Source organism: Sciurus vulgaris (genome assembly GCF_902686455.1).
Source record: "Sciurus vulgaris genome assembly, chromosome: 12".
Classification (NCBI taxonomy): Eukaryota; Metazoa; Chordata; class Mammalia; order Rodentia; family Sciuridae; genus Sciurus; species Sciurus vulgaris.
This window is the reverse complement of record NC_136473.1, coordinates 100,451,123-100,463,204: the sequence shown is the minus strand read 5'-3', so window position 1 is coordinate 100,463,204 and position 12,082 is coordinate 100,451,123. Positions and strand designations below refer to the sequence as shown.

Sequence of the window (12,082 nt, the reverse complement as noted above, 5' to 3'; positions counted from 1 at the left end):
TGTCTGGATGCGGCTCTGAGCCTCCGTGTGTCTTTCTGCTTGTTGCTGTGTGCGGGTGTTCGGCGATCACCTTTGTCTGTCTTCTGTCTGTTTAAACTTCAGGATGGCTCGCTTCGGGGAGGCGGTGGTCGGCAGGCCGGGGTCGGGCGATGGAGACTCGGACCAGAGCAGGAACCGACAAGGAACCCCAGTGCCGGCCTCGGGGCAGGCGGCTGCCTACAAGCAGTCGAAAGCGCAGAGGGCGCGGACTATGGCTTTGTACAACCCCATTCCCGTCCGGCAGAACTGTTTCACCGTCAACAGATCCCTGTTCATCTTCGGAGAAGATAACATTGTCAGGAAGTACGCCAAGAAGCTCATCGATTGGCCATATCCTTTCTTGCCCACCATAACTCCCTTCTTCCCCTCTGCTTTTCTTCGGGTGAGGGGGGACAACTAGCATGGAATTTATCTCCCACCCCTTCCTGGTGCCAGTTTGCCCCTTTGCCGAAGTGCACTCTTTACTTCGTTCCACCTAAGGGGCAAGTTTGGTGCCATGGATACCTGTTTGGGCACTAGTGTTTTATAAGGTAAGACTTTTGGTTTTTTATTTTTCCCGTGTGGAACTCTCTAGCGTCTCTGAGTGCATGGTGCTGCGGTGTCTGCCCCTTTGGGGGCAGGGCTTTGTCTGATTCATGGCCCCCCACCAATCCCCCCAGACCTTTCATAAGCTGCACTCTACAGAGATTGGGTTCACCCTCATCCCAGGGCTTTCTTTGCTATCAGTTTTCCCTTTTCCACCCTCGAAGCCAGCCCCTCTGCCCCAGTTCCTACCAGCTGGAGAGACACCTTCACTGTCTTCCAATAGAGAAGTGGAACATCCATGAGGGAATTTATCAGTTCAGAAGCTCCAAGAGCACTGGGCCAAAACCATGTATACGAATAGACAAATGAATAAATAAAACAGGCATTTGGCTAGGGACCCAGCTAACTCTGGGGACTGAAGTTTAAGTTCCACTGAAAGTGGAGCAAGGAGTATCTGTCAGGAGAGGAGATCTCTGCCACCACTGCCCACACTGCTCAAAGTTGGAGTTCTCTTCTTGGCCAAGGAAGAGCAGCTCACCAGGGCCCATCTGCTCCTTCTTTCATCCTGGGTTGGGTGGTCCTGTTTCTTAGCACTTGACTCAGCTGGTTGCTCTCCCAGTACCCAGGATCAGACAGATCTGCTGGGCCTGAATTCAACAGCGATGACCAGAGGTGTGCAAGCAATCTGGGTCTTCCTCCAAAGGGACTGCTTTTCATAAAGAGCAGGTGGGGGCATCTCTGATGGTGGTAGTGTCTGAATGACACTGGAGGAGTTTCTTTGCAGGTTTAACCAAATGCACCAAATGCAGGCTGCTGATTAGGCATCTCGCTGCCTTGTGCCTCGCTAAGAATTTGGGTGCCTTGGCAAGGCCATTAGGATTTGGAGGTGGTGGGACGATGAAGGGGATTGGTAGGAGGCAAGCAAGTGATGTGGTGTTAAATATGGGGGTGGACTTGCAGAAAGGGACTTGGATGCTCTTGGAGGGACATTTCTTGGGAAGGATGCACCTGCAAAGGAGGCTCCTCCTCTTCTCCCCCTAACCCTCCTTCCCACCCTCACGCTCCAGGTGTGCAGCAGTGAGACAGCTGGAGCTGCGGGGATCTCTAGTATCAGTCAGGCAGGCGGTTCACTTCCCCCAGGGGCCTGGGCATCTTCCTGCCACCCCCACCTCAGTTCCAGGCCTTCCCTTTTTCCTCCCTAGTTCCCTGCTTCAGCAGCTCAGCGATTGGCTGACGCGTGGTGCTTCTAGGCAGTACCCCTTCGTTGGAAGCGAAGGAGCATCTCTAAGCAGATATTCTTCCTGCTGCTGTTCACGTCCTCCCACAACCACCCCTGGCCGGCTCTCCCTCTCTCCTCCTCTCCGCATTCCCACCCCCACAGAGAGATCCCGGGCCATGCAGTGACTGAATTGAACGTATCTAGGTGGGGGCTTGGGGCGGGGGAGGGGTCCGGCCCCTGCAGTCACGCCAGCCGGTGATCTGCACAAAGCGGACAGATCTCATTGTGTTCGTGCTGCGGCTGCAAATAACTCCTTCGGGCAGGTCTCTACCGATCTCCTAGTCGGGCCCCCCACCCCTCGTCCGCCTTCTATGAGTCTCCGAATTTTCCCACCCACCAGGCGCCGCTTTGCTGTTCCTCTCTTAGGGCGTGTTTATTCAGACAGGCGCCCTTCCGTTTTCTTGCGGTAGACAAAGCCGCCCAACCGCCCCGCGGGTGGCAAGTGTGCCAGCAGCCATCGTTGGCACCTCGGACAGCGCCAACGAAACTCCCCTGGCCTCTCCCGGCTCCCGAGTCAGCAGAGTTCAGCACCTCGGGTACTTCCGGCTGGGCCCAGGCTCCCGGGTTGGGAAACGATGTACGTTTCCTGCACCATGCGGTTGCCTCTATTCACGTTTTCTCTTCCGCTGCAAAGACATCGCCTTTCCACCAGGCGCTGTGAGCGCGAGGTGCGATTGTGAATCTTACTCCTCATCCCTGTCTTTGGTCAAAATGGGCCAAACAGAGTCAAAGGAGAGATAACCCAGGGAGTCGATTTCAGCATCAGGTTCAGTTCCTTGGCCATGAGCCCTGTCCCAATGGTCTTTTCTACCTCCACCGTTGAAAACTTTACAGTGGTTCTACAGCCTGTAGGCTGTTCTAACAGTGTTCTGAGAACATCTGCTAACGCGCTTATTGGAGCCCAGTTGGAAAAAAAAAAAAAAAAAAAAAAAAAATTCCACTCTTTTTTTCTCCTGGTTGTACAAGGTAATTGACTAATATATTCCCTCTGGTGGTGACCACGTGGAAACATTGCGCCTCTGTATGCTGCTCTTTCTTCAAAACTACGGCTAAGTTCCTAGTCTCACCTTCCCTTTCTTTCTGTCCAGCTTCCTGAAATGTTTTGCTTTTTCTTACTGGGAGTCAATGAGTAGTGGTTTTTCCTGAAGTTTGGAGTTAGACTGCCTGGGTTTAAATCCTTGTTCGGTCACAAACTCTGTGACCTTGTAAAGTTATTTCATTACTCTGTGACTGTGTTTCCTTATCTGTATAGTGAAAATGAGAATAATGAGTTACTGGGAGAATTAAATGAGTTAATATATGTCAAGTGCTTAGAACATTACCTGATTACCTAATAAACATTGGCTTGTGTTATTAATGGAGTCCTTTAGAAATTTCAGCAACACTTAAAGGGCAGGGTCTTAGTTCAAGGTGCAGTTGTTTAGATTTTTGTATCTCAAAGAGAGCATGGAGTTGCACCTGCATTACCTGGAAGCTTGTTAAAAATTCAGAGTCCTGGGCTGCATTCCAGACCTGCTGAGTCAGAATCCTTTAACAAGATCCCCAGATGATCACTATGCACTTAATTGACCAATTGTCCACCTTGGGGTGGTGACCATATTGGGAAGTGGTTCTCTGTTCTTTGTAGGGGCAAAATTGTTAAAAAACAGGAAAGTTGTTCAAAAAACATGTCAAGACCTGCTTTGGTACTGACATATTTTTGTGTGCAGCACACTTGAGTATTTTGATTGCACTACCCTAACGTTGTGAGACTTGAACTTTTATTAGTCACTGAAAGTCACTGTGGGACCAGGAGGATAACATGCCCTTGTGTATGCTGTGTTTTAACCTTATTGGTCTGAAAGGATGATTAAGTAAAAGAAATGATATAATTTATGTTCATAGAATCCTCTAGCTGTTAATAAAGGAGGTCTACTTCTTATTTGAAGAAATGCCTAAGATAACCTAGATTTGGCATGAAAGATGGTGGCAAGTCAACAGCCCACTCTGAATGTGCTTCATTTTTCTTGGAAGCTACATCTGCATAGGGAGATAATTTTATTTTCTTCTGACACTCTTTTTCTGCAGTGGATACCATAGCCTTTTTGAAAATGCTAATCTGATTTAAAATGTGATATTACATTTTATAGGATTTCTCCTTTTCTTTCTGGTTTATCTAATGGATCTAACAAGAGTATTATCTCAGGCTGTTGGCTGTTCTGAAGGCCATCCCATGGTCATTGGGCTGCATGCTTACCAGCTCTAAATGGTCTGTGCTTGGGGCCAGTTGTCCTGTGCATGAATGCACAGGATCTTTTGTGTGGTTGTCCAGATATCCACACTTGCTTCCACTTTCCCAGATCGGGCTGAAGGGATGAAGTGGTGTGTCTGACTTGGGGGACTGTGCCATAGATGGGCAGTAGAAGATTTTTTTTTCCCCTCCACCCACTTGGTTGTCTCAGCAGGGAAGCACACATGTTTTATGTGGAAGTGAACATGGTTTAAAGTAGGAAGATCAAATGTGCTTGCAGCCACTGAGGTGATAAAGCGTATTATAATGAACCTGTCCATATTCATTCATGATTTCTTGTGGAAAATTTCAGTGTATCCCCCAAGCTCTGGGACTGCGGGTCAGAGCTTTCCTGTTTTATTATGGTGAATTTTCCATTGTAAATTGCTCAATAAATTGTAAACTCACGTTGGAGGATTTTGGTGAGGACTATGGAAAGTTTTAGGCCCCAAATCTCCCATTTTGGCATATACTTTTATCCTTCTCTGGTTGTCTGTAAATAGACAGCACTTCGCAGGATAGTAAACTGTGTTCCTGGTAAGAATTTCAGGTTTGCTGTAACTCTAGTAGACCATGAGTCAGGGTGCCTTGGTCAGGGTGGAGGGGAGCAACCCACAAGGATGAAGTGTGTAATTATATCCTGTGATCAGATGGTGCAAAAAGGTCCACCTCTTCCATGTACCAGTGCACAGATGCAGACAACTAAATAGTGACTTGAAGCTGGCTTCAGGGCTGCAGAATAAAGGTCTGTTTCCTGAGGCTTGCAACGCAATCTCTGAATGGCCTGTTGGCTTTGTCCTTAATATGAGGTGTAGGTAATGGTTCCTCTGAAAGTCAGGCCAAAACTGGTTGTGGTTGCCATTTGTAATTGGGATGTAGCCTGGAAACTGAGTTGGAGTGAAGGAGTTTGACAGAAATGAAATGACTTGAGGATGGAGACAAAAATATCTTGGATGTGATAGTTTTGTCTGTTGGTTTGCATGTCATTATTTCCCCACTTCCCTGCAGTTGCCTTCCCTGCAAGAGGCACAGTGCACTCTGAATTAAAGGAGGAGGGAAATAATGAGAGCAGGCCTTCTTGTCTCCTCTTGCAAGTACCAGACTCTGGAATTATTAGCTCCATCCAAAATTACTTCTCTCTTTTTAGCCATCGCTGAACAGAAGGTAGGTGTCCCCTCCCCAAACTGCCGTTTTCCCCACTCTTTATAAGAACATCTGGTTTCTTTCAACCTTCACACTCTTATTTAAAACAAAACAGTTAAAATTTGCTAAGCTGTCAGAACTCTTGCAAACCCTTCAACTCCATGTGTTTGACCCACAGATCAGTAGACTCCCTGTACCCTTGGCAGGACTCTCAGGGAAGCTGCAGCTCCCCAGACACCAGAGGCCCCCTCTGCTGAATTTATTTTGTTTATCACTGACCACAAAGTCGTAAAAGAGGGAACCTAAACATAACTGTAATTAATATCCTTTTATTCAAAGAAGCAGAGGCCAGGTCTTGACTTTCTCTTTCTGTCCAGTTTTCTGCCCATCTTTTCATCTTTCTATATTTCTCCCTCTCTCATTTTTAGGTTTAGCCTTTGTGAATAATTCATTATGTGTGGGTTTTTCCTAGGATTTTCAGAAAAAGAAGGCTATTTGTCGTCGTCTTAAGAAATGGTCAAGGTCTCTTGCAAAGGGTTAGCTTCAGAAATCAACTTTTTCTCCAAGTTCTTCTATTTTCTGCTGGGTGACTGACAGGAGGAAGGTATCTGGGGGTGGGGCGATCTTTTAATATGCTTTCTCTCATCATTTTCATAATGACTGCCTCCTACACAGTCCTGTTGCCTTTGGGTACCCCATAAACATGCATCTACTCCTCTCCTCTACTTGGAGACCACAGTTAACTAGAAGGTATTTATGTCTCCAAGTACTTGTCATTCAGAATCCTCTCATCAGCTTGAGTTTTTCATGCTGATATGTGTTGGACTACTGAGCTAAGAAAAGGCTTCTGTAAACATTTCTTTTCAAGTTCTGGTAGGAATTTGGGTGGGGGTGTGGTGTGGAGCAAGCATTGGAATTACTGTGTAACACCACCCCTACCTCGTAGCTTCTAAAGCTATCCCTTTCAAAGAGGGGTAGAAATATCTCAATCTAGGATCATTTCTCTGCCCCTCCCTTGAACCTGCAGGGAGGGGCTTGTGTGGGAGCTCCAGACGTGTTTCCCATGCCAGAATTAATAGTATAGAAAGTACAATGCAGTTTTTAAGCTCCTTCAGCCTAGTGGTCTCTTGTATGATAAACGTGTTACAGGGCAGTGTCTGTGGCGTGTCTTTGCTCACTAAGTGTCCAAAATATGTTTCCTTAATTTTTTATTCCCTCTTTGGCCAGTCTTTGGATATCAACCCTAATCAGCACTGTGTCCACATCTCTGGAAAACAAGGCACAACTCCAGGGTGTGTCCATAAGAGGTGAAGTTGAGCCAGATTAAGGAGAACAGCGATGAGTGACTTTTAAAAGTGTCACTTATCCATGACTTCCCGCTGGCAGAGCAGAGAGTATTTCTTAGGAGCTTCTTATAGATTTATTGAATTATTTTTGGTGGTGCTGGGGATCCACCCAGGGCCTGATGCATGCTAGACAAGCACTGAACTATATCCCTGGTCCTCATCTTGTATTTTGAGCTCTAAATTCATAGGACTAAGCAGATACACTATGTTCTCTTGTGTATTAAAATGAGGGAGGGAGCTTGAAGTTGGCCATTTTTTAAAGCAGTCATTCTGGAAAAATAAAGCTCATTCTGGAAGCAGGTGGGCAGGACTTAGGATCATAGTGACCAGGAAGGCTCTAGTCACAGGCTTCTGTGGTCCAGTTATGTCATAAGGGACTTCAGAGAGAGGCCCCTCATGGCACCTGTGCCAAGTGTGGTCTGATTCATACCAATGTATGAATCATGCTTGCAAGTTTGCATAATTTTGAGGATATATATATATATATATAATGAGGATATGTATAAGAATGTATATATATCCTCATAATATATATCTTCATAAGCTCATAATATAATATATAGATCCTCATATAATATATATTATACACATACATATATATGTATGTGCATTTGGTTCTGCTGCATCAGGAAGCTACATCTCTGAAGAATTTGGAAGGCCACTTTCAGATGTGGAATTAAAAGGGGGTTTTCTTTATTTTCTTTTCCCATTTAGGGGAGGGGTAGGAAGGATACAAAGGATGTGGCTGGAAGGTAGGTAACAGGTTAGAGGGGAAAAGAGGAGATGCTCCGGTCAGTGTGGTAGGCAGAGTCTTGCTGGTGATCAGACTGGTGTTCCCACTGCTCAGGTCCAGGGCATCATGGGTGGCCTCCTGGACAAGTGAAGAGGAGAGGAAAGTGACTGCAATGAATAAAACAAATCCTCATATATCTGTCCCAGCTTTCAACGTAGCTGTCGGTTGAAAGTTTTTCAACTTTCTATGCCTCCTTCTCGATTTCCACACTGTTGTCTCATGGGGCTGGTCAGAGTCAAAAAGCATGAAATGAATTTTCAACAGTCACTCACTAGCATCCTGGCAATTTCCAGCTGTGTGCTGTCGGCAGCTGCTTTACTACCATTCTGTCAGCCACCATTTCCCTTCAGCAGGCGATTTCCATCTGAATCAAGGCCGAGTCTTCAGTGCCTTTGCGGATTGACATATGCACTCTGCCTGACTCCTCCACACCACTGTCTCTCAAACTTGAGTGTGTCTTAGCCTCACCCGCAGGGCTTGCTAGAGTACAGATTGCTGGACGGTGGTGGTGGTGCTCGCCTGTGATCGCAGCAACTCAGGAGGCTGAGGCAGGAGGATTACAGGTTCCAGGCCAGCCTCAGCAACTTAGTAAGACTGTCTCAAAATAAAAAATAAAAAGGGCTAGGGATATAGCTTGGTGGTAGAGCACCCGGGGTTCAAGCCTCAGTCATATACACACACACACACATACAAAGGTGCAGGGCTGACCCCACTCCTGGTTCAGTAGGAACTGAGAATGCTCATTGGTCACAAGTTCCCAAGTGACACTGATGTTATTGATCTGGGAACTGTACTTTGAGCACCACTGCTCTACTGAGCTTTGCTGTCTGCCTGGCAGTGACCTTAGAGAAGCCAGTCTTACAAAGTGCCAGTGTGCTTCCCCACTCTAAATCTCTCATGTACTAGGCTAAAGCCCTGCTGCCAACAGAAGTTCTGGGTGCAGCAGTGAGACTTGAGATCTTTCTATCAAAATGCAGATGCTCCTGGGAGCAGGGACATATTAAGCTGATCTCGAAGTTAGTTTATCTTGTTCTGTGTACCATTATAGCAGACGAAGGGACACGGACCTTTTTAATTCCAGCACCTAGCAAGTGTTGGCACGTGGTGAGAATTCAGTAAACCTTTGTTGAATGATTCATAATTAAGTTAGTTACTCTTGGTTTAGCGAGCATCCATAAAGTGCCTGTTATGTGCCTGGTATTGTCATGACCAAAATATGTGGGACCAGATGTGGCCTGGTGGCAGTACGAGAGCTCTGGATGGTTGGAAGGGGAGTGAAGGTTGTTACGTGAGAATTAGGAAGTTGTAAGAGACCAGCCTTACCTACTTCATGATTTTGCTCAGGATTCCTCCAGTTTCTATATTATACAGTGTGGGTTTCCCTACTGTTTTTTTTTTTTTTAAACCATGAACTATTTATTATCTGGCATTTTATTATAAAGAACTCTATTATTAATTGGCATGAAGAAATATATAGTATAATGACAACTGAGATTTGTAATGATGGCTGCTAGGCACACAGAATGTTGTAGTGCTTTCTGAATGTTGCCAATAAAGCATTTGTGACATTAAGTTCAGCCTCGTTTCAATTGTGTGGGTACTTCCTTGTGCTTTATGCTGAGCTTGCACAAATTATAATCCATATTGATATAAAAAATTACTTCTTCATCACATTGTTTGTTAAATTAATCAGTTTTCTTTTCCAGCTATCCTGGATAACATAGGATTAGATGCATTATTCTGGAACTCAGTCCTTTCAACTCTAGAAATACTGTGGAATTGGAGATGAATTCTGGCTCAATTTTCATATCATGAAGTGGTGGTTAGAGTCATTATTTTAAAAATGGGTTCATAGGTAAGCAGGCTTTAGATTTGCTGGGCAGGTTCCTAGCTAGGAAGCTGGTATTACATCTAACTGGGGGTGCTTGCTTCTGTGAACTAACATGGAAAAGGAATGGTCAATATTTTCAAGAGAGTTTCAGTAGGCATCTCAGCAGACCTTGCCAGATGAGACCTTCTCTAAGTTGACTCTGAATTCTCCGACTTTTGTGCCTTGGACTTCTTTCCAGGTTCTTTTACTCCCATTTCTCCTCTCGATCAGTATTGGGGGATGCTGGAATCTAAAGCCTTTCAGTTGCAGGATGAGAGTCTTTAAGTTCTTAAGGGTCAGTTTTAAGTTCTGTGGAACTTTAGAGTTGGGAATGGCGTGAGTGACTGTCTAGATGGCTCTCTTGGAATACTAGATCCCTCTCATACAGTGTTTCATTTTTACTTGCTTTCGTATCACAATTCCTGTTGAAATCTGAGTGATTTTATGGCCACCTCTTTCATGAAAAAATGCACATATAATTTCGCATTCAATTTCAGGGGTCCGTGAACCACAATTTAAAAAGAACAGGTAGGCTAGAAAATTCCTACATATGGATGCGGGGCTAAGAGTGCTTCTCATCCAAGTATCAAAACCTTTGAATGCAAGTGTGGGAGGAACTCCAGTGAAGGAACTCCTTGGGAAGGGTTTGCACACGTCAGCCAGCATGCCAGGAGAATGTGTAAACGTCCTAGCCAACCAGCACTAATTCAGTACTGGGCCTTTCTCTATCACTCTGACAGATGACCACCAAGCTCGAGTACCTGAGTACCAGGTACTCGTCTGTTATGAAAAAAAACAACTACAAAGAACTTAAGGAATGGAGAGTTGAAATACTCCTCCTCAGAACTTCCACTTGGCTTGTTTGTCCCCTGCTATTGCTGTTCTATAAAGCAATAGTGTCCAAACCTACTTCTTGTTTATTTGATGGTCCTATGGCATTGAACTCCACTGTTGGCCAGAAACTTTTAGTGAAGGTGGATATGTTCTTTTTATCAGTGTTACCCAGTATGGTCGCCGCTAGACACATATACTCTTCAGCATTTGATAGGTGGCTAATGTGATTGAAGACTAAATTTCAAATCTTAATTTGGTTTCCATTAAATTAAATTCAAATAGTCACATAGAGCTAGTGGCTACTGTACAGGGCAACCCAGGCAGAGAGGATAATCTGTCAGAAAGCCTGAGTTCCCTTTGGGTTCTGTCATGTACTCACTTTGCAGCTGGGTGGGCTTTCCTTGGCTTGGCGCTCAGGTCTGTCATCATCCACTGTGAACAGTCACTCCAGCCTCTGTCGCCATGATCACTGTGTCTCCAGCGGTTCCAACCAGCCCCCTAATCCTGAAAGGCAGCACCCTCTTCCAGGGCCCTGGGCTTTTGCACCTGTGGCCCCTTCTGTCTGGAACAACTGATTTGGGGATTGTACTCAGGTCATTCCCTCTGTGAAGACTTCCTTGATTTCTTTTAGCAGAATAAGATCCATTCCCTCCCCTGGGGCCTCATAGGACACCTTGTTTGTTAGTTTATCGCAACACATACTGTGTGGCTTCAGTATTGTTTAAAATCCCTACCAGGGGAGGGGTCAGTATCCATTAGTTTTTTAAATTATAAGAACATAGAACAGTATTTGTTTAAATTGACATTTAACATGTTTGTTTAAATTAAAGTGCTTTTTTCTTAGTTTTCCTTCTAAAAGGAATGATGTCTATTTTGGAATTGACTTGAGGTTGTAGTCAGCAAAAATCGTCGAATCCTTTTAACATGAATTGTTGACATGTTTTTCCCTTCACTCTAGTCTCACTCAGTTTGATTTTTGAATCTAGATTCGGGACTTGGTTTATTATAGGTATATTTTGTCTCCTTGTTTTCGATCTTTCTATCCATCTTATAGAGATCCTTTTCAATTGGGGACAGGAAACTAATATTAATTGAGTATCCACCAAATTTCAGACTCTCTGCATTTAAACAAACCAACAAGCCAGTGAGGCAAGTGTTATTATCTACACTTTAAACAGGAAGAAACCAAGGCTACAGAAGATTAAGTAAAGTCACCGCCATGAACTTGAAAGCGGGTGGTCAGACTCCAAAGTTTCAGCAATTTCTATGACACATTGTCTCTGGAATTGGTGTTTAATGAGTGAGCTCCCCACCCTGAGCTCTGAGTCACCTGCAGCTTTGATGGGCACATGCTTTGCGAAGCTCTGTTGGAATACCTGATACAAGCACGGCTGGGAGTGGCTCCCCTTTGCTTGTCACCAGTACTCATTGACTGTCCACCTTCTCTCAAATCTGAACTGTGACATCTCTTATTTTGCCCGAAAAAAAATACTGTGGGAGATGTCCCTGTCACATGCTTTCAGGACTATTTCACGTCTCCTTTTGGCTGGGATGTGGTATCTTGCTTTCTCCAAAATCCACTTAAGGTTTCACTTTTAGAGACTCAGGCAATATCTTATTTCTTTCCCAGACAATGAACATATCTCATAAGTTGAAGGGATATGAGACATTATCTAGTCCAATGCCCAGTTGATGAAAACTTTGCCTTGGCTTTTAGGATTTTCCAGTCTCTACATGGAAATTTTAGTGTGTCAAAATGTGGTCTCTGGACTCAAATCTCAGGACTATCTCTGCCACTTTCAAGCTGTACACCTCAGCATCCTGCTTAACCTTGCTTGTGCCTGGGATTCCTTAAACATAAAATGGGAATGGTAATTTTACCTATAGAATGAATTTGTAGGATTTTTGTAAAATGGATAGAATAGTGTTTGGTATGTAGTAAGTCATCAATAATTCTTAGTTATTAGTATCTGATTAATTAAGG

The 12,082-nt window shown here is 44.7% G+C and overlaps 1 protein-coding gene across 1 annotated transcript in view; it reads left to right on the top strand.

Moving 5' to 3' along the window:
• The window catches only part of CACNA1E (calcium voltage-gated channel subunit alpha1 E), a 439,155-nt gene that overhangs the window by 144,448 nt on the left and 282,625 nt on the right, over window positions 1-12,082 (top strand). The window contains exon 4 of the mRNA XM_079106943.1: window positions 103-369. Within this exon, the coding sequence (XP_078963069.1) occupies window positions 103-369 (267 nt within the window). The remainder of the gene's footprint in view (window positions 1-102; window positions 370-12,082) is intronic.